General features: G+C 57.1%; 2 protein-coding genes and 1 long non-coding RNA gene across 3 annotated transcripts; all 3 read left to right on the top strand.

The window, feature by feature from the left end:
- Nucleotides 1-2018: 2018 nt before the first annotated feature.
- On the top strand, nucleotides 2019-3346 carry LOC112659017 (calmodulin-like protein 3). Its single transcript, XM_035713557.2, has one exon. It carries the CDS (start codon nucleotides 2225-2227, stop codon nucleotides 2672-2674), a length of 450 nt encoding a protein of 149 aa, XP_035569450.1. The 5' UTR covers nucleotides 2019-2224; the 3' UTR covers nucleotides 2675-3346.
- LOC125753632 (uncharacterized) lies at nucleotides 3339-6540 on the top strand. The gene is made up of 3 exons (XM_049101276.1): nucleotides 3339-3472; nucleotides 4501-4743; nucleotides 4915-6540. The coding sequence occupies exons 2-3, from the start codon at nucleotides 4696-4698 to the stop codon at nucleotides 5788-5790; spliced, it is 924 nt and encodes a 307-aa protein (XP_048957233.1). The 5' UTR covers nucleotides 3339-3472; nucleotides 4501-4695; the 3' UTR covers nucleotides 5791-6540.
- A 37-nt stretch (nucleotides 6541-6577) lies between these two features.
- Nucleotides 6578-12732, top strand: LOC118354019 (uncharacterized). The gene is made up of 3 exons (XR_007405898.1): nucleotides 6578-8653; nucleotides 9180-9317; nucleotides 12469-12732. It is a non-coding gene; the product is annotated as an uncharacterized LOC118354019 (long non-coding RNA).
- Nucleotides 12733-13191: the final 459 nt, after the last annotated feature.

Below are 13191 nucleotides of genomic sequence, written 5' to 3'. Positions count from 1 at the left end.
AAAAAGAGCTGGTTTCCTAACTAGCGAGACGCCCCAGCTGAGCCCATCCCAGCACTCTCCTTGCTGAGTCATGAGTAACTTTGCTTAAAATCCTTACTGAGCTCCCTTTCAATGTCCCTTGTTGAAGAACACGCTTAGGGCGAGGGATGGATGTTGGAGCCCCGAAACCATAATCCAGAAACCTGCAGACACCTGTTGGCCACTTACCCCCTTGCAGGTGAGGTAGGCAGGAAGCAAGACCGACCGTAGCATCCATCAGGGGGCCTGTCTCAGGCACGAGCTCTCCCACCATGGCGGTTCTCCTTCTGCCTCCTGCTGCCGCCCTCGAATTATCTCATGGGTACATCCCTTTGGGGGTGAGATTTCAGCTTCTGAATTTTAGAGGGACACATTCAGACCACGGCATCCAGTTTAATGATTCCTTCTTTCACGGATCATATCTTTGATGTCATATCTAAACCCACCCCAGACCCAAACTGGATGAGCTGGATGTCATGGCCAAGCCCCAGGTCATTCAGACTTTTCTATGCCATCGTCTGCCAGTTTTATAGTTTTGCATTTTATATTTTGTCTACGATCCATTTTGAGTCACTTTTAGGGAAGGGTGGAAGGCCTGTGTCTAGCCTCACTTGTTGCGCATCGATGTCCGCTCATGCCAATGCCAGAACCATTTGTTGGAAAGACTATCATTCCTCCCTCTCGTCGCTCCTTTGTCAAAGACCAGCCAACTGTGTCGTGAGGGGCTATTTCTGGGCACCCCATGCTCCTGCTCCACTGATCCACTCTGGCAACACCGCACCACCCAGATTACCAGGGCTCACAGTGAGTCCTGAAGCCAGGTAGTGTCCACCCTCCAACTTTGTTCTCCTGCAATATCCTGGTGGCTCTCAGGGTCTCTCCCAGTTTTTCATGGATCCCCACAGGCAGTGGGTGGTCATTCCCCCAGGCTTCCTGGGACTTGGGGGCAGGAGGCTATGCTCAGTGAGCACCCCCACTTCACCTTCTCGAAAATATCCCCTCTTCTGCTCTGCTCTCCCAAACCCGGGGGTCCAGATGCAGACGTGCCTTTGCATGTCTTCCCGTCAGTCAGAGGGCAAAATGGGAACCCCTCACCGCCTCTTACCTGGCCTGCTAGCGTGCCCCTCCTCGGGTGCTTCTGTCCCCTCATCCATCGGGCTGCAGCCACGCCAGCCCCTTTCTGCCACTTGGCCACACCAAGCCCTGTCCCAGCCAGCTCAGCCCCCTGCCCGGACCGCACCTTCTCCCGTCAGGTCACCCTCGGGTGCTGCCTCTGAGATTGCGTCCCCTGACCATTACTGTGTGACCTTCCCGTGTTCTCCCCACCAGGACCCTTTTAATTTCCTTCATGGCATTCGTCGCCATCTCCAAGTATCTCACCTGTCAGCTTACTTGCTAGCCGGCTGTCTCGCAGAGGGAATGTAAGCTTCTGGAGGACCGGAAGCTGCCCGTCTGGCTCGTGGCTCCATCCCCAGCTTCTCAAACCATACCTGCCCAGGCCCTCAGTACACAGGTAGGAATGAAGGAGCTGGGGGAAATCCTTCTCCATTCATGTTTCTTCTGGAGACGAGAAGACAGTCTGCTCCTACCCAAAGAAGAAAACCTCGTTCCTTCTCTGCAAACCCTCTTGGGAACCCGAAGGCTTTCAGGCTGTGGAAAGCAAAGACAAGCAGGGGACGGTCCCGTGAGGCAAAGGCAGCCTGGGCCTCTCCTCCTGCCCCGGCCGCCCCTGGAGGGAAGCTGGCTGTCCTGCGGAGCGCAGGGTCTGAAGACGGGACGGGGCGATTCAGAGTGAGCAGGAAGGGCCGGAGCCAGTCCCTGGGGCTGGGCAGGCTGCCCTCCCTGAGGGTGTCCTCGCGGGGTTACCGGGGCTCCCGGTGCAGGGGCGGGGAGCCGTGCACACACACACACACACACACACACACACACACACACGCCCGGCGCTGGCGTCAGCTCAACCCTCGGCCAGCCGGACTCCTGTTCCAACAGCACCCGGCCTGGGGCAACCGCAGGGCGGGGAGTCTGCGTGTGCGGAGGGCCCTGCTCCCTCTTAAGCGCCCGCCAGTCAAGCCCGGGCCAGACGGCCAGCAGCCTGCGCCCCGCGCCCCGGGCCCCGCCGCCTCCCGTCCTGCTGCTCCACCGGCCGCCACCGCCACCGCCACCGCCACCGGGGCCGGCCACCGCCGCCCTCCTCCGCCCACTCTCCATGGCCGACCAGCTGAGCGAGGAACAGGTGGCCGAGTTCAAGGAGGCCTTCTGCCTGTTTGACAAGGACGGGGACGGGGCCATCACCACCCAGGAGCTGGGCACCGTCATGCGCTCCCTGGGCCAGAACCCCACGGAGGCCGAGCTGCGGGACATGGTGGGCGAGATCGACCGGGACGGCAACGGCTCCGTGGACTTCCCCGAGTTCCTGGGCATGATGGCCAGGCAGCTGAAGGGCAGGGACAGCGAGGAGCAGATCCGCGAGGCCTTCCGCGTCTTCGACAAGGACGGCAACGGCCTGGTGAGCGCGGCCGAGCTGCGGCACGTGATGACCAGGCTGGGGGAGAAGCTGAGTGACGAGGAGGTGGACGAGATGATCCGGGCCGCCGACGTGGACGGGGACGGGCAGGTGAACTACGAAGAGTTCGTCCACATGCTGGTGTCCAAGTGAGGGGCCGGGCCTGGCGCCGCGGCCTCCGTAGCCGGCCACCCGGCTCTGCCGTGGGCACCTGGGCCCTGCGGTGCTCCCTGCATCCCTCCGGCCCCTCTGGGCCCTGCTGCTTCTCCGACCAGGTGATTCCGCCCACTTGCCAGCACTTCCTTGGCCCCCTTTTTCCTGCCAACCCTCCCTGAGCCTCTTCTCAGCCGGAATGACAAAGGCCACCCACAAGCCCAGCGAACACGAGGTGCTTCTGGTGCTCAGAAGCCACAGCAGCATCACTCTGCACCGTCGCCGAGCAGAGGACAGATCAAGCCGTGCTGGCTGGCTCCTGGGGGAGGCGCAGTGAGACATCACAGAGCCCTTGGCTGGACCCCTGACAGACCCTCAACACTCGCCCGGGGGGGCGGTAGCCCCCAGTGCAGGGGGGCGGGCTCCATCTGCTGCTGGACTGGGGGTGATGAGGGCCCCGGGGTGAGGGGGCCGCTGAAGGTGACGATGCTGCAGATCCAGCTTCCAGAGAGACCTCGCCTCCTTCCACTGCGTGCTGTCTTGTCTGTGATTCATCCTTTGATGCTGAGAGTAAAGCCGGGGTCTGTTGTAACACGCTCGTGTTCAGCTCCACGGAGGGGAATTTGAGCAGAAGGGGAGGGAATAATAAAACGCTTGCTTTTTTGTTCTGGATCCCGCTGAAACGATCCTTGCCGCGGCCTGGGTGTAGGCGAGGCAGGCTCTCCGCGCTCCTGCATTTAGAAAAGGCAGCGGAGCCTTGCGTCGGAGGCCGTCGCGAAAACACAGAAGCCTAATAAGGTAACTCTGGCAAGTTGATGTCACACGAAATGGCTAGGTCAGTGGCAAGGAGTGGTTACAACGAGAGGCAGAGCCCCTGGAGTGGGTAACAGGTGCATTCCCGGCCCTGGCAGCCCTGGGCTGCGCCGCTCCAAGGGTGGGGCCAGGTGGGCAGTGGAGGGTGCGCACTGCCCCCCAGCACCCACGGCACCCCAGCCCCCCGCGTGGAGTCCCTCCCAGAAGGCGCGCCCAGTAACCCTGAGGTCAAAGGGACCATGCAAAGGGGTCATTTCGGTGCCCAAGGGAGCAGCGTCTGCAGTGGACACGGTCCTGGGGCTCAAGGGACCGTCACGAAGCAGCTGGCTGCTCTCGGAGAAGTCCTTTCCCCCACACCCCGTCCCCACCACGCGTGTCCTCATGTGTAAAACCAGGAACATGAGCACTGGCGCTGGACAGACGGGGGTCTCCACCTGCTTCCCACGGCAGCGGCGGGGGGGCACCGTGGGGAGCACTGGGGAGCACGGTGGCTCGGCACCACCCGGCGCAGGGGCTGCGCTGAGTAGCTTCCCCACCTTCCGAGCTGCGGGGTGAGGGGCTGAGGCCGCAGGTCTGCGCCCTGGACCACACTGTGCAGCCCCTGCACACCCCCTTCGCCTCCACTGGCACCGCTGACCATAACAGGGCGGCTCTGGAGCATTTGCCAGAGGGTTAGGAATCACCTTCTGAACATGCCTGGCATGCAGTAGGTGCTTAATAAGTGACAGCCACCATTGCCGTCACCTTGAGGAACCCCCTTCAGCTCTAGCGCTCTGTGAGGCCTGGCGACATCCTTCCACCCTTTAGTCCAAGGGAAGAGAGGAGGCGGGAAGGGGCCAGGGGCCAGGGGCCGCCGGTGGCGGCAGGGAGGGGGGTCTCGGAGAGGAGGCCATCCTGGCCACGGAAGGAGCCAGGAGGGGGGCTCTGGAGGCAGGCCCTTGCAGGCTGAGCCTGCTTGAGCTGATCCCCCCCCACCCCAGGCCTCAACATCGGGATCCGCTTAACACCTACAGGTGGAGGGTGGGCAAGCAGCCCCTCCGTGGGTGCGGGGACGGGACGGAGCATCCAGGTGTCGGGTTCCAGCCCCCTCGGGGTGCCTGGCCCAGAGGAGCCACGCTCGCTCGCCCTCACCTCGGAGGTTCAGACATGCACGACGGTCCCGCCTGCCAAGGGAAACACTGACGTCACCCCAGGAACAAAAGGATTCCATGTCAGTGTTTTTCGTGGGACTAATGCTCCCAGAAGCAAAGAAACAGGTAAGGAGGGGGCTGGGCTCAGAGGTCCCCATCTGCACCCCCCCCAGAGTGGGCGTTTAACCCCTGCTTCCCTGGGGTCGGCCCCGCTAAGCCCTTGCAAGGACAGAGACCTATGTGCCTGCTGACCCTCAGCCTGAAGGGGGTGAGATGTCTTTTTTCTCTTCCCACCAGCCTCCCAGTGACTTAGCCGAAGCAGAACGTAGGCGACCTGGCGCGGGAGCCACCCTGCTGCATTTAACAGGCCTTAGAGCCTGGCCTGGAGGGTCCCGGGCCCAGGGCAGGAGCCCGGCAGGTGCTGCGAGACCCCCTTACCAGCCCATCCCTTGGGCTGCAGGTGAGGGGCCGGGGCAGGCTGGAAAGGGGGTGACCAGCTCCCCCACCCCACCCCCGGGGACAGCACAGTTCCTTGGCCCCGCCTGTCGGGACACCGGGCAGCAGGTAGGAAACAGGTCTCCGGGGGCGGGCGCACATCACTGGTTAACGGGGCCTCTTCTGCTCTCAGGTGGGAACCCTGAGGTGCCAAGGTCAAGGTGGGCCCGCAGCTGCTCCCTCCCCACCCCTCCCTTTGGTTTTACCTTCCTGAACACTATTTCATTTTTTTTTTTTTTGCATTTTTTCAATTTAAAGTCAATTTGCCAACATCTAGTGCAACCCCCTGTGCTCATCCCATTGCGTGCCGTCCTCAGTACCCGTCACCCGGTCACCCCGTCCCCCCACCCTCCTCCCCTTCTGCAGCCCTCTGGTTCCCAGAGTCAGGAGCCTCTCATGGTTTGTCACACATACAATTTAAAAACAAAAACAAAAACTCTTGCTTCTCATTCAAACGAGGTCATGGGCCAGCTGGGCCACATGGCTCAGCCCCTCCCCGGCTGCCACGGCCCTGCGGGGTGCGCGCGGGGATGCCAGGACCTGGGGTTCCGTGCTCACCTGTCACGGAGCCTCCCGGGGGCGGCCTCTCCGCCAGGCCCCTCGGTTCCCCCGTGTCTGCCCCCTGCACCCCCCGCCCCCTGGTCTTCTTTCCCCTCTTCCTCCCCCGTGCCCAAGTAGACGTGTTTGTACCCGCGGCCTCCACAATTGGCAAGTGGAGGTCCCTGGCCTTGCAGAGTGGGGCGGGCGGGGGGAGGGGGGAGGACCTGGGGGCACCTGGGGGCTGGAGCCCAGGGAGGAGCCCCCCCAGGCTCCCTGGCTGGAGCAAGCCCCTGAGGACGGAAGGAGGACGGCCTCCTTCGCTGCATCTCTGGGCCTCGCGGCCGCGGCTCCACAATCCCTGCCTCTTCCTGCCTTTGAATAATTGGACTTAACCTCCCTTCATCCCCCAAAAAGGTGCGTTCTGCCTGCAGCTCAGAGGAACATTCCATCTGGCCCCGGGGAAGGAATTTATAAATATTACCCTAGGCTCTCACCAGGCAGCTCGTAAATCAGTGCCTGGGGCTCCCGGAACCCCCCCCCCCCGGGCTATATAAAGCTACAACTCTGCCTCCTGCGTTTCCAATTTTAAGTCCAACACAGCCCAGGCCTGCTGGCTCCTGTTGATCCTCACTGATTCCGGGGGCTCTTCAAAGGCTCCCCGAAGCAGCCGGCTAAGAAGGACTCCGTTGTTCTCATTGGGGAAATGGAAAATGGAAACTGGCGTCCGAGGTCGAGCCCGCCCTGTGATGAGGGGGGCTGGGGGGGACCTGGGGGTGTTGCTCCACCAAAACCCTGAGCGCCAGCAACCAGCAAACACGCACACGATGCCTGAGAATGATCAGGGCCCGGCGCCCCTACAGACCTCCCCCCGTCCGGCTGGGTGGTTTCTGCAACAATCGGGAGGGACACCCCCCCCCCCCCCCCCCCGCAGAGGGGCCATGGGAGCTGGGCCTGGAGCAGGAGTGGCCCTCCTACCAGGCGCTGGGTGCTGGGGGAGGGGCAGTCCGCGTCAGGCAGGAGACTCAGGCTGGAATAAATGTGGGAAGAACATTTTGGGGTTTCCACACCCCGAAGAGAACTGCCTGTGGGGACAGTCAGGTCCTGCACGGTCCCCCGTACACCTTCTCCCGGCGCTTCTCTGGCTTTCTAGCATGCCTCAGAATTAGCAGGGAAGGAAGAGGAGCCGGGCGCATGGCCCAGCAGGACGGGAGCACCTGAAGGCCCAGGCCATCTTGGTTCGCCGCCGGGGGCCGCCCTGCGGGGCCGGGGAAACTGAGACTCAGTGGAGCAACTTGCCCTGGCAACGGCCCCTGCCAGCCAGCCCTCCCGCCGTGCACGAAGCTCACCCCCTGCGTCCCCACCTTCCCCACCGAGCTGGTCTCATCCACTGGCCGCTGTGTGCCCTGGGGACTCGAGCTTGGAGGGCTTCCCAGTGAGAGAAGGACAGCTGTCACTGAGGTGTGTAGACACCCGCGGGGACCAGGCCCCACCACGCGCTGCACCAGCTCGCGTAACCCTGGGAACGGGGGGCATGGTGGCTTCATCGATTAGCCTCACTTTAGAGAAGGGAAGATTGAGACCTCAAGAGTGTAACTAACTTCCCCCAAAGTCACACAATCCAGTCCATCGGAGTTTGAACCCGGGGTTGAGTGGCTCCAAAGCTCCATCTCTCCCACTGTCACCGAGAAGCTTCTCCAAGCACGCAGCCTGAGACCGAAGGCCGGCTGGTCTTAGCGAAGTTATGGGAGCTCTAGTGGAGCTGCAGAGGGCACGCGGGCCGAGAGACAAGGAGAGGCCCAGAGGTGATGCCCGCCTGGCAAAAGTTGGACAAATGGGACCCAGAGAAAAGAAAGATCTTAAAGTGCTGTTGATGAGCAACATTGCCTCGAGAGCCTCCGGCTCAGAGCTCAGGTGGCTACCGAGGGGGTGTCCTCTTGCCCTGGTGCTGCGGTGGTATAAGCAGGTGCAGGGGCACAGCTATCCCTAGGAAGCGGAGGCAGCCACCATCAGCAGGAGAGATGTGCCCCAGCCGCATCTTGGGGACAGTGGACATCCTCTGCGGGCATCTCTCTGGCCAAAGCTGAGTCCGAGCCTTTGTCATGAGTACAAAGCAGCTGGGCATCCTCTGGGCCTCTCAGCCTCTGCGGGGAAGGAGAGCTCTCCCTCCCACCCAGCCTTACATCATGGGGGGCAGGTGATGGGCAATCAGAAAAGACACATGTCCTCCATTACGGGTTGAATTAGGTCCCCGCCCCGCCGCTGACATTCGTATGTTGGAGTCTTGACCCCCAGAACCTCTGGATGTAACCTTGTGTGGAGATAGGGTCTCTATGGAGGCAATCAAGTCAAAACAAGGTCATTAGGGTGAGTCCCGATCCAATAGTATTGGTGCCCTTATAAGAAGGGGACATTTGGAGGTGGAGAGACAACCAACCACGTGCACACAGGGGGAAGATGGTAGCTGTACATCAAGGACAGTGGCCTCAGGAGAAACCGGGCTGCCCACAGCTGGATCTCAAACTTCTGGCCTCCAGATGAGAGACAGAAACGTCTACAGGTGAAAGCACCCACGCTGTGGCCTTTTGTGACAGCAGCCCTGGCAAATACACCCCCAAAGGGAGGTTGGAGGGACTTGCAGCAGACCGCTTGCTTACTCTGAGTCCCAGGAGGGCCGCCGGGGACCCCCTGGGCTCTACGAGTACTGCAGTGAGTCATACACCGTAGGTGCTGGAGAAGATCCCAACAAGGAAGAAGAGGGGAGAGAAGGAAAGAGAAGCAGCCCTCATGGCATAGGAGAAGGCTTGCCACACATTCTGACGCCACCTCCCAGACTCAGGACCTACCGTTGGAGTCAAGAGCCTGGCTCGTCACTCCCAACCTCAACACCCGCAGGGCCTACAGTCGTTGGAGTCGACGTGATGAGGCCCAGTGGAGTCTGGGGAGCACTGTCTCCATCCCCAGGATGCACGGTGGCCTTCGTACCACAGGGCCTGAAATGGAGGTGAACACTCAGACCTGCAGAGTCTTAGATCCACACACCATCTTAGAGGTTATCTGGCCTGACCTCCCATCTGGGACCAAAGCCCTCGGGGTGACAACATCCCAGAAAGATGGCTACTTTGCATCTCCTCAGCATGCACCTGCTGTGGGGAGTTCGAGGCCAATTGTCCAATGGTTGGATAATTTTTATCCTTAAAAAGTGTTTCCTTATTGGGTCTGAAATGTCCCTCCATGCAACTTCATTCACTGGCCCCTTTCTCCCTTCCATCTACGTTCTAGACAAATTCTAGAGCACCAGAAAATGAGAGGCTCCACTTCTCCATGTGTCTGTTCTTCAAAGGGCTGAAGACACCATGGCCCCCCAGCCAGCAGCCTCTCCTGTCCAGGACAAGCAGCACTAACTCTTTCTTTCTTTCTTTCTTTCTTTCTTTCTTTCTTTCTTTCTTTCTTTCTTTCTTTCTTTCTTTCATTCTTTTTAAGATTTTATTTATTTATTTATTTATTTATTTATTTATTTATTCACACAGAGAGAGGCAGGGACACAGGCAGAGGGAGAAGCAGGCTCCCTGCAGGGAGCCCGATGCAGGACTTGATCCCAGGACCCTGGAATCATGTGCTGAGCCAAAGGCAGATGCTTCACCCACTGAGCTCCCCAGCGCCCCTGTGTGAGTTTATTTCTGGGTTCTCTATTCAGTTCTATTATTCTACATGTTCATCCCTTGGCCAGTAATGCTTTGCTGTCTTGGTTCCTGTAGCTATATAGTAAGTATTGACATTGGGTGTACAGTTGCCTCTCACTTGTTTTTTAAGTGTTTAAAAATTTCAATTCCAGTAGAGTTAACAAACAGTGTTATATTCATTTCCAGGGTACAGTATAGTGATTCAACAATTCTATACATTACTCAGTGCTTGTCACAATAAATGGACTCCTTAATCCCCATCCTTTGTTTCCCCCATCCCCCCACCCCTCATCCTCCATCCCCCTACCCCCTTACCCCTCTGGTGACCATCAGTTTGCTCTCTATAGTTAAGACTGTTTCTTGATTTGTCTCTTTCTTTCCTTCTTTGTTTTGATCCTCCACTGCGTGATTCTTTTTCAAAACTGTTTAGCTATTGTGTGCTTCCTTTGCCTTTCGATATCAATTCTGAAATAATCTTGTCATAACTACAGAAGTCTCACTAGGATGTTGAGGAAAACTGCTTTAAGCCTGTTTGTCGGGCTGGGGAGAACTGACATCCTTAAGATACTGAGTCTTCCAATCCATGAACATGGTATGTCTTCACATTTCTGATTTTTTTTCAGTGTTTTGTAGTTTTTAGTGTACAAACCCTACATGTGTGTTGCTAGTTTTACATCTAGGTTTTGGTATTCTTTTTGAGCAATTGTAAATGTTTTTTTTTTAATTTTTAATTTCAGTGTCCAGGTGACCACTACTAGCATATATAGAAATAAAACATATTTTTATATGTTTATCTTATGTCCTGCAGCCTTGATATTTCATTTTAGCTGCTCAAGCAGACTTTCTGCTTGAGTCCCTAGTGCCTTGTCTCCTTCATGGGAAAGCCTTGCACTACCCACCACCGCTGTCCTGCCAGGCTGCCTCCTGCTCTCCTTGGACCCTGGCTAGTACCCGAGGTTCTGGCTTTGCTCCTGCTGTTGTTCCTCCTATAAGACACCCTCCTTCCCACTCTGCATACCCCAGGCCCACTCCACCTGCAGGAGTAACACCAGCCCTCCTGTCCTACCATCTTTTTTGATTCTTCAGATTTGCACTGGGCTTCCCCTTCTGACCTAGTGTGTTTATGGTCACCAGTATACATTTTATTACTTATGTGTCCTCTGTTTATAGGTAATAATTTTATGTTCACACACACTGGACAATCAGCTTGTTGAGGGCAAGGACTTTGGGTTTCTCTTCATAGCTCATAGATGGTGTTCCAGCAGAACTTAACTCAATGATACACATACAGGTGTAGGCTTCTGTACAAAGTCAGACAACAAGAGATAGAGAAAAAAGAAAGCACTAAGAGTGTTTCTCAAACAACTTCTTGGCTTCCCCACTGTGTCTGAGATACAGGACGTACCAAGAGACCTTCCCCTCTATGGCACGCCTGCAAAAACAACAGCCTGGGGCTCTGGACCAGCTCCTACAGTTTCTGGCCTTGCTCCCTGTGCCGCCGCCAGAAGGGAAGGGCTGCTCAAAGGCTCTCACACCTCAGGAAGGAAAAGCAATCTGCAGTAAGGCTCTGTCCCGAGATGAAGTTCTTAAACAACCAGTGAATAAATAGGAAAAAAATATGTTAGGAGGCAGTGGAGGTTGGGGTTGTGTTTGGAAAGAAGCAGCAGGCACCAGGGAAGGATGAGGGTGGAGAGAGCCAAGAACGGAAGATGCAGGGAGGGAGTAATGGAGAGTGAGGTGAGAGTAAAGCCAGGAGAGGAAAAGAGACAGAGGGGCGGAGATCTCAGGACAGGGAAATGAACTGAAAGCAAGGGGGAAATCGAGAGAGAGAGAAAGAGAGAGAGAGAAGAAGAAGGAAGAAGAAGAAGAAGAAGAAGAAAAGGAGAAGGAGAAGGAGAAGGAGAAGAGAAGAGAAGAGAAGGAAAAGGAGAGGAGAGGAGACAAGACGAGAGATGAGACGAAACGAGACGAGGGGGAGGGCAGGGAGGACGGAGACAGAACAGTAGAGGTCTATAAGAGTGGAGAATGGAAAGAAAGCCAGGAGTAGATTTACTAAGAAAACTGAAGCCGGCGAGGTTTGGAAAGAGTGGTCTGGCGGAGAGCAGTGTGCCCGTCGGGAAAATGGGAGAGGACCACGGAGAGGCCGAGAGGGGGTCAGATCTAGAAGTGGAGGCGAGGGTCTAGCATCACAACATCTTTCGCTGGTGCTCATGAAGAGCCTGATGGAAGTGCGTGTGCGCTTCTGGAACGTGGACTCGAGGTCCGAGGACCCAGGCCATCACACAACGTGTCTTCACACTGGGCAGGATGGGTCAACATGAATCAAGAACATTCCAGGCTCGGCACCGTTAGATGTGCCCAGCGTTCAGTCCCTCCCCCAGATATGTGTTTCCCTTGGCGAAAGCCAGCTCCAGCTTCTGCTTTGGGGCCCTCTCTCCTGGGACCCTTTCCGCAGCCCCAGGAGGGAACCTACCATCGTGCACACGGGTCACCTGTTCTTGTATGATTTGCAACCTGCAAATCTCAGGTTTTGCAGCCTGCGGTCCCCTCCCTCTCTAACCCAGGGCGTTTCCAGCCACTGTAGACACAGATGTCCAGGGAGGGACACGTTTTCAGGACTGCTTCTATGAGCCCCGGCATGACGACGGGGAGGTACGGAGCCTGTGGGCCTACCGTCATGTACACACAGGCCCCAGAGGGTCGGGGCAGCGGAACAGAAATGAGCTGTGAGATTTATGGAGCTAGAAGCTGGGCCGGGGGGACGTTCTCGCAATCATCAGATGCGAACTAGGACTGACTTCCTGCCAAGGCCTAGCCACACCTGAGGCTCTCGTCTATGGGGAATGTGCAGTCACGTGGCTCGTGCCATCGTGAGGCCAGCACGCGTCTCCGGCCCTCCCCGTGGTGGCCCCCCAGCCCCGGAGCCGCTGAGTTCCCGGATGTCCTGCGTGTGTGTTTCACTCAACACTAGCTAGCTGGGGACTGGGGTGTCCCCGGCACGTGCCCCCCACCCAGCAGGCATCTCTCACGTAATCGCAAGACTCATACGTGAATGAATGAGTGAACTGTGCGTTGAGATAAATATCTGGTTGTTGATTCTCCAGATGTCACCAGTATAGTTTTGTCTTCACTGCAGCCAAAGTAAGGACATAATCCTGGACGAGGGACCTGTCCTGCTGCCCAGCCACCTCCTCTCCTGCCCAGTGATGACAGCTAGACCCGGAAGGCTGGCAGGTGCACATTCCCACGTCCACTCTCACTCGCCGGGGTGAGGTCCCTGCCTTCTGGGTGGTAAAAAAATCTGTGTTCAGCTCTTCTTTGGGGTTTTCTGACGTCCCTGTGGGTTTTTTGTTTTTGTTTTTTGTTTAAAAATAAACCAGAGAACTTGCTGGTTGCAAAACCTCTTTAGCTGTGTTCATTCCCTTTCAGTGGAAGCCTCGATTTGGCAACAGCACTGGTTTCCTCACAGGTTTCATGGGACAAGTGGAGTCTTGCTCCATCCTCCGGCCTCGGCGCGTCTCCTTTGGGAACACGGTTGTATTTCTCAGGCTGGGACCGTGCAAAAGCTGAGCCTTAGGAGGATGGATTCAAGAACTAGAAACTTACTTTTTAAGAGGAGGTTGAGAGGACTTTGGACGGGAGCTTTATGTGGGTAGCCTGGTTCCTGGAAAAGGCGCTGGTATCTCTCAGAATATTCTTAATAAGCTTTTTTTTTTTTTTTTTTTTTTACGATTTTATTTATTTATCCATGAGAGACACAGAGAGAGGCAGAGACACAGGCAGAGGGAGAAGCCGGCTCCCTTCGGGGAGCCCAATGTAGGACTCTATCCCAAGACCCCGGGGTCATGACCTGAGCCAA

This window comes from Canis lupus, chromosome 2, assembly GCF_003254725.2.
Source record: "Canis lupus dingo isolate Sandy chromosome 2, ASM325472v2, whole genome shotgun sequence".
Taxonomy (NCBI): Eukaryota; Metazoa; Chordata; class Mammalia; order Carnivora; family Canidae; genus Canis; species Canis lupus.
This window is presented reverse-complemented; position numbering and strand designations above follow the sequence as displayed.